Here is a 23602-nt window from a genome sequence, read left to right as displayed (position 1 = left end):
TTTTATGATCATTCGCAGCATGGTCACGCCGCATTCCAGATATTAACCTGGAACAGCTTTGTATCTGTAACAATATACTTTGCAATAATTGTAATAGACAAAACATGGATTGTAATTCTCTTAACACGTATGCCAAACCCTGCACAATGAACAGCTTATACAGGGCACACAGATAGCAGGATAGAAGAAGTCACCATGGGAATCCTCTGGGGATGGAACAATTTTCTATGGGATTCCTGCAGGAGTATAGTCAAAATCTCTGGTGACTCAAGAGTAAAGCTTGAAATGCACTGAGAAAGACAATTGGAGCACCAGAATGCTTGGAGTGCCCTGAAGGGCAGCTGGAACAGCAGACTGAGGCTTGGAACACTTATTGGTTAAATACTGAATGCCATCAAAAACACCACTGGAGGCTGTTGGGGTTGGGTCATAGGGTTACCTTATGGTCCAGAAAAAGGAGGACAAATTGAGACATCCGGGTTTTACGTCCGTTGAAAGCAATGGAAGTAGGGAGGACAGATTGAGACATCCGGGTTTTAATTCCGTTGAAAGCAATGGAAGTAGGGAGGACAGATTGAGACATCCGGGTTTTAATTCCGTTGAAAGCAATGGAAGTAGGGAGGACAGATTGAGACATCCGGGTTTTACGTCCGTTGAAAGCAATAGAAGTAGGGAGGACAGATTGAGACATCCGGGTTTTACTTCCGTTGAAAGCAAGGGAAGTAGGGAGGACAGATTGAGACATCTGGGTTTTACTTCCATTGAAAGCAATGGAAGTAGGGAGGATGGATTGAGATATCCGGGTTTTACTTTCGTTGAAAGCAATGGAAGTAAGGGGGATAGTTTGAGGCATCTGGGTTTTACTTCCATTGCTTTCAATGGATCTCAGTGGGTATGGGTGAAATTTCTGTACCCGTGCAACTCTCTTAATTCAAATTATATCAAATACCATAAGAAGCATTTAAATGTGCATTTAAATGTAAGCTCTGCTTACTCAACCAGTAACCCTAATGAACTATATAGCTTTCATATTCCTTCATTATGTAAGATTGTATTGCTGACTTTGACTGTAACCTCTTCGCTGATTGTCCAGCGCTTCTTGCTGTAAACCGCCTCGAACTTCTATTGATTTGGCGGTATATAAGAATAAAATTATTATTATTATTATTATATATACAGAATACATTAAAAACCAGCTACTGGTGAAAACCCTGTGGGACACTCAGTTGTAAACTGTGTTCACGATACCTGATTTTGTTACAGGACGCTGAAATCTGCTCTTTAAAAAAGGTAATCCAATCATGTACCCTGCCTTCAACACCTCAGGCCTTTAGACACAACAATGACGGTAATGTCTACAGAATCAAAGGCAGCTGAAAGGTACAGAATAGCAAACAGATAATCAGTATCAGCATCCAACTACACTTTTCCCTCCGTATTCACTGCGATAGGAGATTAACAGAACCGCAAATACAGAAAAACCGCAAATAACTTTTTCATATGTTATTCGGTGTTTTCTATTAAAAACCATCGTGAATATGGTGAAACTGCGAATAACATGGTGGGAGACCTGGCCTGTTCCTGAAAGAGAGGCAAAACACGGTGGAGAAAGTGCTGGGAATCGGCGATTTTCTCTGTAAACGCTTAGAATCGGAGATTTCTCTATGCAAGCTGATGTAATTTGGGGGGAGGAGCCAGCAAGCTAAAAACCGTGAATAATCGAAACCGCGAATACAGAAGGAGAAGTGTACTTTCTTAAGTCCTCTATCAGATCCAAAAGGGAAGTCTCAATATTGTAGCCCAGAAACCCATTTGTTTAAAAGCTAAGGCATTAGTACCTTCCTAACATTTAGTTTACAGTTTATTAAAAACAACATACTGCCTAGCCTGCTAGGATTCAGGAGGTGTACCCACCTTTTTGATATAGTCTTCAATCCATAACCCTACTGCCCACCAACCCAACCAGCTGATTAACCGTTCCCTTTAACTGTATCCATGACATCCTGTTTGTCTGTTTAGATTGTAAACTCTTTGGAGCAGGACTGTCTTCTTTGTGACTCTGTAGAGCGCTGCGTGCGCCTGGTAGCGCTATAGAAATAATTCATAGTAGTAGTAGTAGTGTGAAGAGTGTCTGTCTTTGGGAAGCAGAGCTGAGCTTGTGATTTTATAATGCCTCATTCCACCAATAAGAGCCAGCCTCATCAGTGATGTCACAATGGCTTGATTGTCCTGAACTCCCCTCTGCCCTCCAACCCAGCCAGCAGATTAACCGTTCCCTTTAACTGTATCCATGGCATCCTATTTGTTTGTCTTGTCTGTTTAGATTGTAAGCTCTTTTGAGCAGGGACTGTCTTCTTTGTGACTCTGTACAGAGCTGCATACGTCTGGTCGTGCTATAGAAATAATTAATAGTGGTAGTAGAAGTGTACGAATTCTCATTAAAAAATTTTTTTAAAAGCTAAAGAACTCCAAAAAGCTATAGAAAAGCCTTCCTCATTCATCCATCCAAGAAAAATCCACTCATACGTAGAAAGAAAACAAAAACAACCCCCTCCACAAACCCCATAATACAATGTTAACCATATCACGTAGCCTAAAGAAGTCATGAATCCCTATCGGAGAGCATATTAAAAGCCAATTCAAAGTTAAAAGTCTTCAACAAGATCTTACATTTTTTAAAGACCTCTCTTTTCAAATTTAACTGGGCAAACTGTTTCTTAAAGATGGAGCTATCCAGACAAAGGTATTGTGCAAACCCAGCAGGCACTAGAAATCGAAGGTACAATCATTTGATTATTTTGGCTCACGCACAAAAGTCACTAATTTATCTAAATTACTACTACTACTTATCATTGATATAGCGTTGAAAGGCACTGTACATTTTGACATTTATAGATGGTCCTTGCTCAGATGAGCTTACAATCTAACTTGGACAGAGTTGGGTTGGGGATGCAGAACCCAAGGTGAAAAGAGTTAGGAGTTAAAAGCACTCTCAAAAAAGTGGGCTTTTAACTGGGCCTTGAACACTGCCAGAAACAGAACCCACCATAGGGATTCAGGCAGCGTGTAAATGAGAAATTATAAGATCACTCAAAGCAGCAAAATCAGAAAAGCCTTTTTTTTTCCTTCAAAAATTGGGCACATTATAGCCTACTTCAATTATCTAAGAAAAATCTCCTTTTGCAAGGAAGCATTTATCAGCTTCAAAGTAGTTGGCAAAAAAGTGCCTTCCGTGCTTCCTTGACGATAAAAATTGGAACAATATCAGTAGGGGAGCCACTGCGCTTTATAATAGCAATTATTTTAACAATATTTTCCTCTGACAATAATACATGGTTTTACAGGGAGGATAACCCCACTTGATTTGATGATACTAACTGTGTCAAAATTTCATTTCCTACACAATCCTGTATCTTTTTTAAACCTAATGTTCTAATTTCCCCCTCTAGGGTTTCTTCTGAATTCTATATTTTCTTAGTAAAATAACATGTTATGGAATCTGCTGAAATTTAGTGGGTGGTTTTAATGAGTTAACAATACTACTGTATATAGTTCTTGCTTGACTGTGAGAACAAATTGCTCACTGAGGATGACAAAAATACAAAGGTTGCGAATGTATGGACGTGTGCATCATCATCGGTACTTTAATTTTAGCTTTAATTTTATCTGCAAGGCAATTAGGAGCCAGTACAATGATATCAATGTCTTCTGTCAGTAAGCAGATGCACGACTGCACTTTGGGATAGCTGCAAGGTAGATGGACATCAAAGATACACCAGATTACTATTATCCAGTGGGCTAAGTACAAGGAGTTGCAGAACATTATGGAAGTCATCCAGGGATATGAATAATTTAAGCCTCCCCGTTTTCCTCCAGCTGATATGTACTTTGAAAGAGATCAGCATCCACCAGGAAGCCAAGATATCAGACCTCTTATTTAATGGCAGCTACCTGGCCAGAGATGTTACCCAGTTGTATTTCATAACAACCAGTATCACACTAACCCCCTCTTCTACGAAACTGCACTAGCAGTTTCTAGCTCAGGGAACCGCGATGAATAGCCTACGCTGCTCCCGATGCTCATAGGAATTCAATGAGCGTTGGGAGCAGTGCGGGCCATTCCGCGTGGCTCTTTGCGCTAAAAAAAAATACTAGCGTGGTTTCATAGAAGAGGGGGGTAAGAGCTGGATTCTATAAATGGTGCCATTGTCAGTGGCCCCCTTATAAGCAGCCACCGATCACGTGTCAATCACACGACGGTACCGTTTATAGAATCGCGCTGTCGGCAAAGGTAGGTGCCAGAAATGTAGGCCAGAATTTTCAAGGCCCTACATTTCCGACGCCTACCTTGACACGAATTGCGCCTACAGAGGCGCTTTATGGCATCTAATGCCACTTTTGTGTCAGCCACGCCTGCAGTGGCGTTAGGTGCCATAATGTACCTATTTAGGCATGACTGGTACTGTTTTGAAAATCATTTTTAAAAGGTCTTTTAAATGGCGTTTTTCACTTAGGCGCCTAAGTTATGGCGCCGTTTATAGAATATGGGCCCAAGAGCATCTTAATGCACTAGTCACACAGAAAAGGCAGCGAGGTATCTTAGGTGGCACTGCTGTGAATTTCACATAAAGGGTGCCAGGTACATGTTTCACCAGAACCCCTTTTCATGTATGGTGAGCCCTCCAACCCCCACCCCCCCAAAAAAAAACCATACTATAAACACTCCGATAGCCTGTATGGCTGTGGGTGTCACCTATAAGGCAGTACAGTAGGATTTGGTTGAGTTTTGGTGGCCTCACACATTCCACTGTAAATACAGTGGGTAGGATGGGATATGGGTCTGGATCTTCCACTCTTTGGTTCACTACGTGGCCTACCAGGCTACTCCAGACACCTACTTGCTGCTCATAACATCTTAAGCTGTCATACAAACTGTCATTTACATCTTTGGGGGATGGGAGGGTGTCATTGACCACTTGGGGAGTATATGGGGGGAGGGGCGGGCATGCTTTCATCCCTCTAGTGGTTATCTGGTCAGTTTGAGTACCTTTTTGGCATGCTTTTAAAGCAGGTTTAATTCTGAACATCAAAATGACACACTGGATGTCTTGAAAAAGGTTTGATTATCCCTGCAAGATGTCCAAGTGCTAAGCCTGCCCAAATCCCACCCAAAACATGCATCTTGCACACCTCCCTAATATTTAGATGCCCTGCAAGATGTCTAAAAACTTAGTTTTGAAAATCGGCACTTGGACGTTTTGGTGATTAAAACATCCAAGTGCCGGTCTATGCCGTTTATTGGACGTTTTTGTTTTTTGAAAGTGAGCCCCTTAGAAACAGAAGAGACTACCACCAGAATATAAGAGTTGTCATACTAGGACAGACTGAAGGTCTTGTTTCCAACAGTGGCCAGTCCAGGTCACAAGTACATAGCAAGAACCCAAAAGAGTAAACCAATTTTATGCTGCTTATCCTAGAAATGAGCAGTAGATTTTCCCAAGTTCATCTTAATAATTGCTTATGGACTTTTCTTTTAGGAAATTATCCGTACCTTTTTTAAACCCTGCTAAGCTAAATGCTTTCACCACATTCTCTGGCAACAAATTCCAGAGTTTAATTACATGTTGAGTGAAGAAATAATTTCTCTGGTTCATTTAAAATTTTAAATATACTACTTAGTAGCTTTATTGCATGCCCCTTAGTCCTGGTATTTTTGAAAAGAATAAACAAGTGATTCACATCTACCCTTTACACTCCAGTCATTATTTTATAGACGTCTATCATATCTCCCCGAGTCGTCTCTTCTCCAAGCTGAAGAGCCCTGGCCGCTTTAGCTTTCCTCATAAGGATATCATTCCATCCCCTTTATCATTTCTGTTGCCCTTCTCTGTACTTTTTCTAATTCCACTGCGGGGTTCATTTTCAAAAAACACACAAAAATGGTATAAAGTGATAGATGGCCATTTGTCTTCTAATCTAAACCTTAGGTTTGTATACCGCATCATCTCTACATTCGTAAAGCTCGACACGGTTAACAAGAGTTAGGGTAGAAAGGAACTCCAGTGGAGGGAAGAGGCAAAATGAAGAGAAAATTTAGAGGACTAGAATAACCAGAGAGGGAGGAGGAGTTACATTTTTGAGAATAACCAGGTTTTCAGATGTTTACGGAAGAGTTGGAGGGAGCTCAGATTCCTAAGAGGGGAGGTAAGGTTGTTCCAGAGCTGAGTGATTCTGAAAGGGAGGGAAGAACCTAGTTTTCCTACAAGTGAAACGCCTTTTAGAGAGGGAAAGGAAAGTTTCAGTTTTTGGGTGGATCTGGCAGAATTGGGGTTAGAGGAGTTCCAAGAAAGAGGAATGAAGGGAGGGAGGATACCGTGTAGGATCTTGAAAGTGAGGCAGACACATTTGAAGTGGACTCTGGAGATAATCGGAAGCCAGTGGAGCTTGGATAAAAGCGGTGAGACGTGGTCGAATTTGCTTTTTGCGAAAATAAGCTTAGCAGCGGTATTCTGGAGTTTTTGAAGGTTTTTCTTTGTTAGGCTAAGGTAGTTGCAGTAGTCCAGTCTGGAAAGGATGGTGGATTGGACAAGGACGGCAAAGTGTTTTTGATGGAAACAGGTTCTCACTTTTCTCAGCATGTGAAGGCTGAAGAAACATTTTTTTTACTAGGGAGTTGAGGTGGTCGTTGAAGGAAAGTGTAGAGTCAATGATGACTCCCAGAACTTTACTAGAATATTCAAGATGCAGAGTGGGGCCAGAGGACAGTGGGATGGAGGTGGGCAGTTGGTCCAATTTTGGGCCGAGCCAGAGAAGTTTTGTTTTAGATTCGTTCAGTTTCATCTGCACAGTGTGGGCCCAGGATTGAAGGTTCGATATACATGAGGATATGTTTGCCGAGAGGTTGGTGAGGTTCCGGTCGGTCTCGAGGAGGACAAAGATGTCATCTGCGTAAGTGTAGAGTGTTTCAAGGGGGGAGAGATGGAGGAGTTTAAGGGAGGACATATAAATGTTGAAGAGGATAGGAGAGAGAGGTGAGTCTTGCGGGACTCCACAGATCGGGTTCCAGGGGGAGGAAGAAGTGCCCTTCATGTTGACTATGTAGGAGCGGGAGCGTAAGAACTTCGAGAACCAGTCAAGGACTGTGGAGGTTATGCCTATCTCGGTGAGTTGGTAAATTAGAATATCATGATGGACAACATCAAAAGCTGCAGAGAGGTCGAATTGAAGAAGGAACTTGTTGCGAGAATGGAGATATTGAACTTTTGAGATTAAGGAGGTCAGAACCCTTCCAATTCGCTATTTTCAAAACCCACTTTGTAAACAGATTTCTATGCTATTCATCTACAGTGCATCTAAATCTCAAGGGGGCATGTAGGAGGTGTGGTATGGGCAGAACTAGGATGGGCTTATGTTTTGGACATTTTTCTGCAATAATGAACATTTTAGAAAATGTTCAGGACACAATTTGGACATTTGGAGCTAAACCTGTTTTAACAAAAAAGGTGCCCAAACTGATCAGATGACCACTGGAAGGATAAAGACATGACCCCCTACAAGCACTCACCCAGTGGTCACTGACCCTCTTCCACCCCTCAAAGATGTGAATGAAACAGTACATACATATCTGTATGACAGCTTCAGATGTTACGGGCAATCCTATTAGAGTAGTAAACAGGTTTCTGGAGTAGCCTAGTAGGCGGTATAATGAACTATGGGATTCACGCCCATATCCCACTCAAACTACTACACTTATAGTGGTATATGTGAACTTTCCAAAATCCACCCAAATCTCGCTTTACCTACAGTACATAAGGGCTATTAGTGTGGTGTAAAGTAGAGTCCAGTAAGTTTTGGGTGAGTTTTTGGAGGGCTAACCATACACAATAAGGGAGTTATGATAAGATATGTACCTGGGACTTTTAATGTAAAGTTAACTGAAGTACACCCTAGAGTGACCCAAAACTCCCCCAAAGCCTACTATACCCACCTGTCTACCACCCCAATAGCCTTTAGGTGGCACTTATATGGCAGGATTTTGGTGGGCTCATACTTTCCACCATAAATGTACTAGTTGGAAGGGCTTTTGGGTCTGGGTCCTCCTCTCTATGGCTCATTAGCCTATCCACCAGGCTACTTAAAACACCTGTGTGATGCTCTACTAGGCTTTCTCATCCCAGGAGCTGCTGAGATGGTCATAATTTAATTCCTCCAATGGTCATTTGGTCAGTTTGGGTACTTTTTGTCATGTAGATGCTTTGAAAACAGGTCTAGCTTAGAACATCTGAGTTTTGTCCATGACATTTTGGGAAAGGTTCGATAAGTGCAGAATGTCCAAGTCTAAGCACACTCAAAACCCGCCTATAACATGGCTCTCAACATGCTCCCTGTTTCTTTGAATACAAAACGGCTAGAACGCCTCTCAAGAAGTCCAGAAAGATGGTTTCGAAAATTGGCACTTGGACGTCCCGGCGATTAGGATATCCAAGTGCCGGCTTATTACATTACATTAGTGATTTTTATTCCGCCATTACCTTGCGGTTCAAGGCGGATTACATAAGAGGTTGTCTGGACAATTCCAGAAGAATTACATAGTTGAGCGGGTTACTTTGGGGGATTGAAATGCTTCCTGCGGAGTTAGTTTATCTTGACTGATTTCTTGAATTGCAGGGTTTTTATTTCTTTTCTGAAGGTTTTGTAGTCTGATGTCGTGATCAGTAGATTGGATAGTTGGTGGTCAAGTTTCGCTGCCTGCGTGGCATGCCTGCATGCCTGTTGCCTGTGTTTGACGCCTCTGATTTGGGGATAAGTGAATGGTGTCTGGGTTCTCCTTAGTCTGGTTGTGGTAGGTTGGATAAGGCGGCTGTTCAAGTAGGTTGGGCTGTCTCCATTCATTGCTTTAAATAGTAGACAGTAGATGGTTTATGGGTGTCTTTATTTTTTGATTAAGAGCCCCATTGTGCACATATACCGTACATCTGAGAAATGGCCTTTTTTAAAACAAAAAGATGGATATTTTCCTGTTTTGAAAATGGTCATGTTCACAACTGGATTTTTGTGTGTTTTCCACACAATGTCTAAACTCATATTTAGACATCATATTGAAAATACCCTCCACTTCTTTTTTGAGATGCAGTGACCAAAATTGCACCAGAATCACACATGTCCACTACACTGGGGAATCCCTTTGGGTAAATTTGGCCAGAGGGAAGGACAAATGCCTGTATCTTGGCGTAATATACAGACCCCCAAGACAACAGGATGACCTAGATATGGAATTAATCGGAGATATAGAGAATATCACCTTGCGTGGGGACACAGTATTGTTAGGTGACCTCAACATGCCTGATGTGGATTGGGACACGCTTTCCTCTGCTTCCGGCAGCAGCAGGAGGCTATTAAACTCTATGAAGGGAGCAAGACTCAGGCAACTGGTGTTGGAACCAACAAGGGATCAGGCAATACTGGACCTGATACTTACCAATGGAGAAAGTGTCACAGAGGTCTCGGTGGGCAACACATTGGCCTCCAGTGACCACAGCATGGTATGGTTCAATCTCAGGAAAGGTTTCACTAAATCTACTACACTGACCTAGGTCCTCAAATTCAAGGACACAAACTTCAAAGAAATGGGAGACTTCGTTCACCAGGCGCTACAAAGCCAAGCAGAAACCGATAACGAGGAAGAAATGTGGTCGACTTTGAAAGCCACCATACAAGAAGCAACAAACCGCTATGTTAAATCAGTAAGTAAACGGCGAAGGAACAATAAGCCACAGTGGTTCTCTGCGGAGATTTCAGACCTCATCAAGGAGAAGAAAAAAGCATTCATCTCTTACAAACAATCAGGGAAACAGGATTCTAGGGAAGTCTATCTGGCCAAGTCAAAAGCCATCAAAACAGCAGTTAGGGAGGCCAAATTCCGCATGGAGGAGTCTCTAGCGAAGAACATCCAGAAAGGAGATAAATCCTTCTTCAGGTATATCAGTGACAGAAATAAGAACTCAGGCGGGATAGTACGTCTTAAGAAACCAGATGGAGACTATGTAGAAGCAGACTCGGAAAAAGCCCAACTGTTAAATGAATACTTCTGCTCAGTCTTCATCCGCGAGGCGCCAGGACTCGGCCCTCAGCTACAGACAAGGGTTGACGCAGATGACCCTTTTAGTAATTTCGAGTTTACACCCAGCGGTGTCTACTGCGAGCTGTCAAAGCTTAAGGTTAATAAGGCAATGGGGCCTGACAACCTACACCCCAGGGTGCTCAGGGAGTTGTGTGATGTCTTGGCGGAACCACTATCCACGCTCTTCAATACTCCCTTAGTACGGGTAACGTCCTGTTGGACTGAAAGACAGCTAACATCATTCCACTCCACAAGAAAGGCTCCAAGATGGAGACAGCAAACTACAGACCGGTGAGTCTCACATCAATAGTGTGCAAACTAATGGAAACTCTAATCAAACGCCAATTGGATACGATCCTGAACGAGGAGAATCTACGGGATCCCCGTCAACATGGATTTATTAAGGGGAGATCCTGCCAATCCAACCTGATCAGCTTCTTTGACTGGGTGACGAGGAAGTTGGATGTTGGGGAGTCCCTGGACATCGTATACCTGGACTTCAGTAAAGCATTCGATAGCGTACCACACCGCAGGTTGCTGAGCAAGATGAGTTCTATAGGATTGGGTGACACATTGACGAAATGGGTTGGGAACTGGCTTGGAGGTAGGCTTCAGAGGGTAGTGGTGAACGGCACCCCCTCTGAAATGACGTAGATAATCAGTGGAGTACCGCAGGGCTCAGTCCTGGGCCTGATCCTATTCAACATCTTTATAAGAGACTTGGCAGAAGGGCTGCGAGGTAAAATAACATTATTCGCCGATGACGCCAAACTAAGCAATGTAGTGGGCAAAAGCACAACAGACATAAGTTCAATGTCCGACAACATGATGCACGACCTACTCCTACTGGAGCGCTGGTCTAGGTCCTGGCAACTTAGCTTCAATGCCAAAAAATGCAAAGTCATGCACCTGGGCAGCCAAAATCCATGCAAGACTTACACCCTTAATGGCGAGATCCTAACAAGAACTGAAGCAGAACGAGGCTTAGGGGTGATTGTCAGTGAGAACATGAAGACTGCCAATCAAGTGGAGCAAACTTCATCCAAGGCAAGGCAAATCATAGGTTGCATACGCAGGAGTTTCGTCAGCTGTAAGCCTGAAGTCATTATGCCATTGTATAGATCCATGGTGAGGCCCCACCTGGAATACTGTGTGCAATTCTGGAGGCCGCATTACCGTAAGGATGTGCTGAGACTGGAGTCGGTCCAGAGAATGGCCACCCGGATGGTCTCGGGACTCAAAGATCTCCCGTGCGAGGAACGGCTAGATAAGTTGCAGCTGTACTCACTCGAGGAACGCAGAGAGAGGGGTGACATGATCGAGACATTCAAGTATCTCATGGGCTGCATCGAGGTGGAAGAAGATATCTTCTTTTTCAAGGGTCCCGCAGCAACAAGGGGGTATCCGTGGAAAATCAGGGGCGGGAAACTGCACGGGGACACCAGGAAATTCTTTTTCACTGAAAGGGTGGTTGATCGCTGGAATAGTCTTCCACTTCAGGTTATTGAGGCCAGCAGCATGCCTGATTTTAAGGCCAAATGGGATAGACACCTGGGATCTATTCACAGAGAAAGGTAGGGGAGGGTCATTGGGGTGGGCAGACTAGATGGGCCGTGGCCCTTATCTGCAGTCTATTTCTATGTTTCTATTCAAAGTGTGGTCACACCATGGAGCAATATAAAGGCATTATAACATTCTCCTTTTTGTTTTCCATTCCTTTTCTAATAATTCCTAATACTCTGCTTTCTTAACCTAGATCATTTTCCTGGACTGACTCCTAATTTAGAACCTTGCTTCACGGAACTATAGTTTGGGTCCCTCTTTCCAACATGCATCACTTTCCATTTGCTCACATTAAATATTTGTCATTTTGATGCTCAGTCTCACAAGGTCCTCTTGTAATTTTTTACAATCCTCTTGTGATTTAACAACTTTGTTTTATCAGCAAATTTAATTACCTCACTAATTATTCCCATCTCTAGAACATTTATAAATATGTTAAAAAGCATTGGTCCCAGGACAGACCCCTGGGGAGTCCTGCTATCTACACTTCTCCATTGAGAATACTGACCATTTAACCCTATTCTCTGTTTTCTCTCTTTTAACCCTTTCTTAATGTATAATAGCTCCTATCCCATGACTTTCTAATTTCCTCAGGAGTCTTTCATGAGGTATTTCGTCAAATGCCTTTTGAAAATCCAGGTACACAATATCAACAGGCTCACCTTTATCCACATGTTTATTCATCCCTTCAAAGAAATGTAGTAGATTGATGGGGCAAGATTTCCCTTGACTAAATCCATGTTGGTTTTATCTCATTAATCAATGCTTATGTATATTCTCTATAATTTTGTTCTTTATAATAGTCTCTACCATTTCACTTGGCACTAATGTCAGGCCCACTGATCTAAAATTTCCTGGATCACTTCTGTATTTAGAAATTGGTATTACATTGGCCACCTCCAATCTTATGGTACCATGCTGGATTTTAAACATAAATTGAAAATTACTAACAATAGCTCTGCAAGTTCGTGTTTTTTAGATTCTATCAGTACTCTGTCTTGTTCATTATTTGACCTAAAATGAGTCTTCTGAGTGATTTGAGCATGGAAAATTATGTTTTTGATATGATGTTGCTCGCATGACATGCTCTTTCAAATGGACCTTCAATTTGAAAATTGGTGCAGGTATAAAGGTTTTCCCCTCCCCCCATTTTATAAAACTGCAGTGCGGTTTTTAGCGCCAGCCACAGTGGTAAGAGCTTTGACGCTCATAGAATTCCTATGAGCGTCGGAGCTGTTACCACCTTGGCTAAATATTTCGCTACAGTTTTGTAAAAGGGGGGTTAGTGTTTTTGAGTCACCATGAGCTTTTTTTAAAAAATTGATTTTTTTGAAACAGTTGAGATGTTTGTATGCTTTTATAATTTGAATCTTTTAATTGTGATGCTTTGTTTATGGTTTTATTTAAACTGTGAAGCTATTTTAAAATAGTGACTTCCGATCCCTCTAGCTGCTGAGATAAAAGTGTGAGTGGGACAGCATATGCAGGTTTACTACATTGACATGCTGTTTCTTAGAGAAAGTGCTGGTAGGTGAGCTTAACTTTCCCCCTCTTTAATGAGCGCGGGTTTCAGCGCTGGCAACGCCAGATCAGTTACCGCCGGTGTCGGCGCTAAAACATAAGAACATAAGAAGTTGCCTCCGCTGAGGCAGACCAGAGGTCCATCTCTCCCAGCGGTCCGCTCCCGCGGCGGCCCATCAGGCCCACTGCCTGAACAGTGGTCTCTGACTAATTTTATAATTTACCTCTAATCCTGTCCCTATAACCTTACCTCTACTCCTATCTGTACCCCTCAATCCCTTTGTCCTCCAGGTACCTGTCCAGACCCTGTGTCATGCATTCGTAAAAGAGAGGGGTTTGTTTTTACTTTTCTTTTAGAGACATCTCTCTGACCGTCATGTCAAATATACTGTAGATGTAGATGATGGTCAGTGTTTTATTTATTTATTATTCGTTTAAAGGCCTAAGTGGCTCATAATTAAAAAAAAAAAAATACATAATAATAAAGACAAAAACACAGCTATCAGAGAAAACAACATCAGTAACTGTTATTCTATACAGTTTGATCTTACTCTCTTCTTCAAGGTCTTACTTCACCATCACTTGACTATCAAGATGTTTTTGCATCAACCAAAAACTTTAACAAAGAAATGTGTTTTAAGTAATTTCCTAGATTGTAACACATTTGTGCAGAATCTTATTACTCCAGATACCTCGTTCCATAAGACTGGGCCCGCAACAGAAAAGGAGGATTTTATAGTACTAAATACCTCTTCTCTTTTTCATATGTCTAGTAACATATCATTTTCTGATCTTAATGACCTACTACCGTATTTTCCCAAAAATAAGACCTACCTCGAAAATATGCCCTAGCATGATTTTTTTTACTGCTCCTAATATAAGCCCTACCCCAAAAATAAGCCCTAGTTAAGATCAACTCCCGAAGCCCCTCCGGAATGTTCCCGACACTCCCTGACTCCATCCCTGACATACTGGCTGCTTCATGTTCTTCCCTGCTGGGGCCGGGCCTTCCCTCTGCAGCATCTTTTTATCCCTCCCTCCCATCCCTCTGTGCAACAGAATCCCAGTGACCCTTCCACCGTGAGACTCGCATACCTCTGCTCAGAGACCTCCAAAAACAGCGGCAGCGCTCTGAACGGGCTGCTTTCGTGGCCTTCTCCGCCAGGGCCTTCCCTCTGCCGTGTCACTGATGATGTCATCAATGATATGGAAAAGGGAAGGCCCCAAAGCATCCCATTCAAAGCACTGCCGCCACTGCTGCTTTTGGAGGCCTCAGAGCGGAGGTATGTCAGTCTCATGGTGGGAGGGTCACTGGGGTTCTGCTGCACAGGGGGATGGGAGGGAGTGATAGAAAGATGCTGCACAAGGGGATGGGTGAAAGGGGAAGAAAGATGCTGCACATGGGGTGGGGAGAAAAAGGAAAGAGGATGAATTGTGGTAGATGACAGGAAGGGAGAGATGATTGTTGTACATGAAAAAAATAAGACATTCCTGAAAATAAACCCTAGTGCGATTTTTGGACCCAAAATTAATATAAGATACTGTCTTATTTTTAGGGAAACACGGTAGTAATATATTTTGAAAATGATGCTTAATAAAACATTTTAAATGTATGGCTTAATATTCATCATATGTCTTCTAGGTTTGAACTTGCAATAATGGTAATGCTGTATAACACTGTTTGATTTCTATAGATTCTGTTTGATTTCTATAGATCTGATTTTGATTATAATATATCCATTTTATTTTTCAAGCTTGTTTTGGCTTGAAAATAAAAATAAAAATGAGAGACATAAGAGTAAACAACACTCAATTAAGCTGAAGTTTATTAGAGTGGGAGTAACTAGTAGAAAAGACAAATGATCCAGTATATTAATGCTCTAATAGCCTAGCACAAGTCAAAATCAATAATTGTAATGAATACTCGTAACTTTAAACCTGAAATGACATAATGGGATAAGGCTTAGTGCAGTGGTTCTTAAACCTGTCCTGGGGGACCCCCCAGCCAGTCAGGTTTTTCAAGATATCCCTAATGAATATGCATGAGGTAGATTTGCATGCCTGTTACCTTTAACTTGAGGAAAATGCTCCTCCAGTTCTGCTCCAATTTGCTGCCTTGCTAATCTGTCTCCCGATTGTGCTGGTCTTTCATATCCAGTGATGTTATCAGCTATAATAAGAGGGCATAAAATAATGTCACCTTTATGTTTTTGACCCAAGAAAGTACAGTAGGATGCTGATTTGAAAGAATATGTATTTTATTGCCTTCCTGTATAAGCATGACATTTTGACAGAAAGAGACCCAAAGCCGACTCTCCTGGAACACGGAGAAATGTTGCTTATTCCCAGTGGCCCTTTCCTTAGATCTTCTCTGCATGTGATTTCAGACAGAGACACTATGAGCCACTCACTGTGTAACTGGGTTTATTGTTCTCCCTTTCTGCCAAACTAATATTGTTACAGATAAAGAAGAAAAAAAAAACTATTGCTTAAAATATTTATCACTGAAGCATCAGCCTGTAATAAAATCCTCAGACATCTACCGTGAGGAGTGAAAAAGTGAAGCATAATCAGAGAAAAATAAGTTTCTGTGCCCCAGCAAAGCAGAAGAGCTTGGGTAATTGCAAAAAGCAACTGACACTGTGGAGTGCTATCTCTTACAAAGCAATCCATGTTCTGTGGCAAATGATAAAAAGAAGACTTTTAGGTGCTTTAGAGTTACAATATTATTTCCATCGAGGGTATACTACAGCTTTTCAAATCTGATTAGCCAACAGTACCCTAGCAAAGCATGACATTTACTGATAGAATTAAATTTCTATCTATGCTGTGACATTTGCAAGGGTGGCTGCATCTCCTCTCTCTCCATTTTAACATCTATAAATAGGTAATAAGAAGATATATTGCATCATTGTTATGTCTTTAAAGCCTTGCAATCTAAAGAAAAAAAAAGAAATATTTTCATTAGCTTGAGGCATAATTGGAAGGACTAAACTCCTGAGCTGAAATCATTGCTAACCTCACCACATGTAAAATTTAAAAGAAGGAGCAGATTTTGGCAGCCAAACGCTATATATGGATTATACTGTTTGAGCTATCTCCCATGGGATGCCTGGGATGAAAAGTTCTGAGATGAAACAGGATTTAACAAGAGAGATATTTCATTTGTCTTCCTGAATTATGATTTTCAAAATGGTTTAAGAATATTTTATGCAATGTAATTTCAATAATTTATAATTGTATGGTTTTTAAATTATTTTCATAATTATTACCATTTAATGGGTATACTGAAGACAACACAACAGAGCAGGTGGTCAAGGCCGCCAGCGTGCTTGATTTTAAGAATAAATGGGACATCTACGTGGGATCCCTACGAAAGTCGAGTTAAGGAACTGGGTGATTTGCACTCAGACTTAATGGGGTGGGTCAGTAGAGTGGGCAGACTTGATGGGCTATAGTCCTTTTCTGCCGTCATCTTTCTATGTTTCTATGTTTTGAGCTTTTTCATATATACCAGGGGTGGAGTGACTACTCAGGCAATAGTACCCAAAGCCCAGGGCAGCTGAGGGCCCAGTGTCTCACCTGCCTGATCCATCACGCTATTATCTGTCTCCTCTTCATCCAGTAGTTCTTACTGTCTCTTCCACTCCTCCCTTCCTTTTCCTATTGAAAATGCCCCCCCACCCCCATGTCTCTTTCATATACATAGAACACAAACAGACCCTCACATGGTAACGAATAACTAACCATTAATTAAAAATAGAAATATATAGAAAAATATATATATATTTTTTTTATTAAAAAAAATTTGTACCACCAAAAGTCTCAGCGGTTTCCAAAGTAACATACATAAAAGCATACAAATACACATACACTGAAACACAGTAATCCAAAATCATCATACATATAGCAAATGACATAAGAAAAATGCCCTTAATACTTTCAACAAATGCTCATCAATTACAGTAAAGGGAAAGCAAAACAATTTCAAAGCAATGATTGTCATACGAATCATAAGTAAGCATCAAAGAATATTAAACTGAGTCCTCAAGAAGCCATAGTGCAACACCAGAGAAAGAGAAAAAGTGACACATGTCCCCCCCCTGGACTGTGCAAAATATAAAGATAGCAGATGTTAAATTTCAAAAACTGACATTTTCCAATCACTATATTAAGGCTCTCTCTTACTAAGGTGCGCTATGTGTTTTAGCGCATGTTTAGCGTGCGCTAAATCAACGCATGCGGTAACCGCTAACGCGTCCATAGGATAACATGCACGTGTTAGCTTTTAGCGCGCGCTAATATTTATCGTGCACTAAAAAGCATAGCGCACCTTAGTAAAAGAGGGGGTAAAAGTTAGTTAAAAACAGAAGAGCCTACTATTTATCCCTGCAGAGAAATCAGTGTTTGATTTCATGTCTGCAATAGTGACCATGAATTTTTCTTAGATAATTGAACCAATACATTCAGTAGATGACACTTTACTTTTAGCTTTTTTTAAAATTATAAAGCAGATAATTCATAGTTTAAAGCTGTAGTTGGGGGGGGGGAGGGAGGGATCTGATCATTCTTTCATTGCATTTTAATTAACTGGTGTTCCTTTTTGACCTAAGGCTAGGGATGCTTTTAGAAGAACACATCTAAGGGAAAGGACAATTCCATCTAACCTTTTAAGTGCTTTTGCTGACCTCACAACAGGGTTAATTAATTGCGTCCAAAAAAGTAATGACTCCCAGGCTGGAGAGAAGTCTGTCTCTGGATTGGGCTTAGTGAAGCTCGATCGAAGCTAAGGTCTGCCGATGAGATCAGCGTTCCCACTGTGGTCTGGGGCGTCTCCTGTGGCTGCCTCATCAATCCAGCGTCATCTGAACCAGGTTTCTGGTGCTTCCAACTGCCGGAGGTCCAGGCTGAGAAGCACCCTTCCTCTTCCCAATAGCGAATGCCACACTGGAACAGACCGACCACGATCCGCAGGTACTTTCGAAGTCAAGTAGCATGGCCCGCAAAAAAAACCTGAACTTGCTACCAAAGAAGCGTCAGAGAGGTTAATTAACCCAGTCGCGATCAGGCTAAGTGCGGTCAAGCAGTGGAGAAAAGAGGGATAAGCGGCGCTAACACGGAGCTCAGCCGCATACATCTGTCCTAGCAGCCATCTTGGAATCGAAAGGGAATTCCAGAGTGAGAAGGCATGGGATGAAGTAGAGGTGATAGGCTCAGGAGTAATCTAAGGAAATACTTAAAAAAATAAAATAAAATAGAAAGAGTGGTAGACGCGTGGAATTGTCTACTGGTAGAAGTGGTGGAGACAGATTCTGGGCCAGATTCTCAAAACTTAAGGTTGCCTTTAACTCAGTCGCTAAACTGGCGGATTATCAAAACGGTTTATTGCAGTCTTTAGCGAGCTTTCCAGGAGTCTCCAACACTACCATACAAATGGGCTCTTCAATATTGAAATGAGCACTCCAGTGGATTCTTAAAAATCACTGAGCCATTCTCCAAGAGCGGCATTGGGTTTTAAAGACAAAAAAATCAGCAACTGGTCCGGGGTGCCGGTACAGTGCCAGCACTGTTAAAAGTTTATCTTGTGGAGGGGCCTTAAACAACCTGGGCTAATCAGAGCCTCAGGATGCACCAGGGAGAGGAAGTCCCACCATTTTGAAGAGGAGGGCCAGCTGGCCGGAGGGAGTAAGCATTCCTTTGGCCATCCATCTAAAGTAAGGTATGGGGGAGGGGGGTCATTGGAGGCATGAGGGGGGGGCATGGCGGGGCATGGCATAGCCATCTCTCCTGCTGCCAAGGGGGAGTTGGTGGGGTGTTGTTTGGCAGCGGGAGAGATTGGGCATCTCTCCTACTGCTGGGGGGGGTTGGTTAGCGGTGGGAGAGATTTGGCATCTCTCCCGCTGTTGTTGTTTTTGTTTTTTTCATTTATTCTGTGCATGTTCCCATCACTATCACCAGTGATAGGCACATACAAATTTTCCGAGTCTTCACTACTCTCCGCCAACCTCATTTGCATGAGTGTTTTTGGAGAATGACTCGCTTTTTTAAAATCCCTACTATAACGGTGATGATAGCAGCCCGTCAGTTATTTTACACGTTTTTTGAGAATCTAGCCCTGTGTTTGAATTCAAAAAAGCATGGGACAAGCACATGGTATCTCTTAGGGAGAAGAAGAGATAGTGGATGCTGCAGATTGGCAAACTGGATGGGCCATTTTGCCTTTATCTGCTGTCATGTTTCTATGATGCAAGTTTTATAAAAGATTATTATAAAACTTGCACCAATATTTTTTTCAGGTAAGATTACCTGTTAAGCAGGAGGTTGAGATCAATACTATTACTTATACATCATTGCTAGATGTTTTCTTGACATTTATCCTTTGCCATTCAGATCTGGAATGGCATATTAACACATCATTATGAGATAAGATCGTGACAGTTTTATTGAAAACTAGCTGATGCCCCGGCGTTGCACGGGTATTTAATTATAGCAGTAACACTGTAAATGGATTCAAATAAAGATACTTTATAGTGGTGAATGAAATTATTTTTTTACAGCTTTATAAAAAGTACAATATTCAAATTATAATGTGAAATATTTGACAAAATGAATATAATACAACTAACACAAAACTTGATTATAAACAACATTTTTAGTTTCACCTCCAGGAGCAAGAACATATAAATTCTTGGGTGAACCCACCCTTGAGCAAGCAACATAGAGTTGTCCATGGGAAAAACAGGGGGATCTTAAATCCACTCCACAGTATGTAATAGTCTGTCCCTGTGATTTGTTGATTGTGATAGAGAATGCAAGTCTCACTGGAATTTGCAATCTCTTAAACTGAAAAGGAAGATCTGTTGGAATAAGTGGCATCCAAAAGTTTCAGTATTGATTTAAACAACTCAATATGTGGAAACTCAGGTTGAAAAGAAACTCCATGCAGTTTTTTCCCGGTTCAGAATGAAACCTGTGTTCCTAGTTCAGCATATGTGAGTACTCATGTAATGTAATAACATTATGAACTGGGGTGCATGAAGGAAACAGTTACAAACACAGTTAGAACATACAAACTCTATATGTATGGTGTCCGTGGTAGAATAGAAACGATGTCCCTAGTGGTTATAGTGTCATAGAAAGTGTTTTATAGTTGGAATTACTGTGAGAATGGCAGCTTTTTACATTTTTTCCATTGACATGAATGGGTGAAATCTGATTTTCTGTTTGTAGCTCCGCCCACATGTGCAGGTGGGCCGCGAGACCCCCAGAACATATCACCCCAGGTAGTGAGGGATCTGCATACCAAGTTTCGTTCAAATCGGTCAAACCGTTTTTGCGTGATCGCGGCACATACACACACACATACATACCTCCGATTTTATATATATAGAAGATAGAAGAAGAAGATAGCAGCCAACCAAGGTCAAAAGTACCTGGCAAGATCCTGGAAATAAGTAGTGGATTTTTCCAAACTGTCTTAATAATGGCTTATGGACTTTTGTTTTAGGAAATTATCTAAACTTTTTAAATCCTGTTAAGCTAAGCGCTTTCACCACATTCCAGAATTTGCATGTTGAATTAACAAATATTTTCTCTGGTTTGTCTTAAATCTACTACTTAATAGCTTCATCACCTGATTGATTGTTAAGGCCAATTAATTTACTGTTAATAGCTTGGTAATCAATTGAGTTGTTGCACATATTGATGCCGTGTATATAATCGGGAGGGAGGTATGTGCACAGATTGCACACTAGGTACTGTCTGAAAGAAAAATTTTGGTCATGTAAGTTAGCATATGGCCAAAATTTAACTGTCTCTGTTTAGGATAGGTTGGAACATTTTTGGAGTGCCTAAGTTTACTCAGCCGCTATAGAGAAAAAATTTGTCCCTATAGTTGAACTGCATAAACCTCCCTTTTACTAAGTTGAGGTAGAGGTTTCTACCACAGCCCGGAGCGCTAAATGCTCCGATGCTGCTCCAATGCTTACAGAATTCCTAAGAGCATCAGAGCATTTAGTGCCCCAGGCTGTGGTAGAATTCTCTACCACAGCCAGTGGCATAATAAAGGGAGGGTCATTCTCTCTGCACCCCCCCACTCCTTCCCCAACCCCTACTACCATATGCACGTGCCCTTTCTCTTTCCATGTACCTCTTTGTTCCCTGCATGAGCAGCAACCTCAACCTGCTGCTTGCGCCAGCCTCGGCTCTTCCTCTGACTTTACCTCTTGGACCCGCACCTAAGAAGTGATGTCAGAGGAAGAGCCGACACTGGCGCGAGCAGAAGGTTGGGGTTGCTGCTTGCACCAGGAACATTGAAGAGGGAAGGGGCATGCGCACATGGCAGGAGGGGGTGGGGAGGAGCTTATGGGGTGTGGGGGCGAAGAAGAGGGCAGGGAAGGGGTGCCACCGCCCCTGGTGCCTCTTACCCTTGCAACGCCACTGACCGCAGCTTAGTAAAAGAGGGCCAGAATTATTAATATAAATTAAAATGACAGATTCAGTTGTCCAACTTAGTCATATAAGATGGTTGAATATTCCCATATATCTTTATCCTGCTGAATATTGGCCTACTATTTACTGTTAGTTTACTTTAGGGTAAACTTGTGGAAATTTTTGCCATGAATTTCTAAATAGTTTAAACATTTAAGGAATTTATTAAAGATAATTTTGTTTTTGTTCTTTCAGCTGAGGATAGGACTTCACTCAGGGTCTGTTCTAGCTGGTGTTGTTGGCGTAAGAATGCCACGTTACTGTTTGTTTGGAAACAACGTCACCCTTGCCAGCAAGTTTGAGTCAGGAAGCCATCCGCGCCAGATCAATGTCAGTCCAACTACATATCAGTAAGTGCTGAGAGTCTCAGACTCTATTTTTCCTACAGTTCCTTAATGTACATTATATGGTGTTGTAGATGAATCAACAAGTGAACTTTATTGTGCACTCCTATGTAAGATCTTTTCATTTTCTCTTACATGAGGGGCCACTGAAAGATTCTCAGCCCAACCAACAAAGCTGGGGCAGTCTCCATCGAGGGCTATAACGTAGTCCAATGACTTTCCACTTTCTTTGCTCCATTAGAAAAATACGGAACAAAAAATGTGGATTAAGGGGCTCATAATAATTTTTAAAAGTCCAAAAAGCAGCCTAAGTCAGTACTTGGACATTCAAAAAAACAGATCGTCCAAGTACCAACAGTCAAAACTGGTTAGACGTATCTAAAACCAGCATAAGCCTTTTCACTGCCTCTGTACGCCCAGAGTGAAAAGGGACGTTTTTAGAGGAGTGGAAAGGCGGGAGGGGGGCCAACCTAGACTTAAGAACATAAGACGTTGCCTCTGCTGGGTCAGACCAAAAAGGTCCATCGCGCCCAGCAGTCCACTCCCACGGTGGCCCATCAGGTCCATGACCTGTAAGGTAATCCTTGTACAAACCCTTTAATCCCCTTTATCCTTCTATTTGTACCCTTTCATAACCTATCCCTACCTCTATCTGTAGCCCTTAATCCCTGTATCCTTCAGGAATTTATCCAATCCTTCTTTGAAACCCCTTAGTGTACTCTGTCCTATCACAACCTCCGGAAGCGCATTCCAGGTGTTCACCACCCTCTGAGTGAAAAAGAATTTCCTAGCATTTGTTCTAAACCTGTCCCCTTTCAATTTCTCCGAGTGCCCCCTTGTTCTTGTGATTCCCAATAGGCTGAAGAATCTGTCCCTTTCTATCTTCTCTATGCCTTTCATGATCTTGAAAGTCTCTATCATGTCTCCTCTGAGTCTCCGCTTTTCCAGGGAGAAGAGCCCCAGCCTTTCTATCAGCGTATGAAAGGTTTTCCATACCTTTTATCAGTTTCGTTGCTCTTCTCTGAACCCTTATATGATCGAAGGTCCTCCTTATTAAGTGTCCTTGTACCTGATTGTAAAAACCACTTAGATAACGTTGATAGGCGGTATATAAAAAAAAAATCCAAAATAAAATAAAAAAAAAATTATACCCAGTGACGTAGCGAGGGTAGGAGACCTTCCTCTCTCTCCTCTGCTCCTTCCGTGATCTTCCCGCTCCTTCCCACCCCCCACCCCACTTCACACTCGCACTCTCCCTTCCTCCCATGTACCTCTGTAAATCTTCACCAGTGCAAGTGGTGTCTTCAGCATGCCGCTTGCGCTAGCATTGGGTTTCCCTCTGATGTTACTTCCTGGCCCTGTGACCGGAAGTGATTCAGAGGAAAACCTATGATTTCACCACTGATTGTGTTCTTTTGTGCATACTAAGGGGTTCTTCCCCTTATCTCATAATAATATTTGTCACAGTTCTCTCCCAAATGCAATAGCTGGCATACAATAAGTAGAAATTTGAGCTGAAAATCAAACCCAGATTCCCTACTTTACAGAAAAGAAACGTAAGCAA

At 41.9% G+C, this 23602-nt stretch overlaps 1 protein-coding gene across 1 annotated transcript in view; it reads left to right on the top strand.

Annotated features, from left to right (window-relative positions):
- The window catches only part of GUCY1A2 (guanylate cyclase 1 soluble subunit alpha 2), a 359928-nt gene that overhangs the window by 281433 nt on the left and 54893 nt on the right, over positions 1-23602 (top strand). The window contains exon 7 of the mRNA XM_033950369.1: positions 21890-22044. Coding sequence (XP_033806260.1) covers positions 21890-22044 — 155 coding nt within the window. The remainder of the gene's footprint in view (positions 1-21889; positions 22045-23602) is intronic.

Source organism: Geotrypetes seraphini, chromosome 6, assembly GCF_902459505.1.
Source record: "Geotrypetes seraphini chromosome 6, aGeoSer1.1, whole genome shotgun sequence".
Lineage (NCBI taxonomy): Eukaryota > Metazoa > Chordata > Amphibia > Gymnophiona > Dermophiidae > Geotrypetes > Geotrypetes seraphini.
Note: the sequence above shows the minus strand (reverse complement) of the source record. Positions and strands in the feature narration are given on the sequence as shown.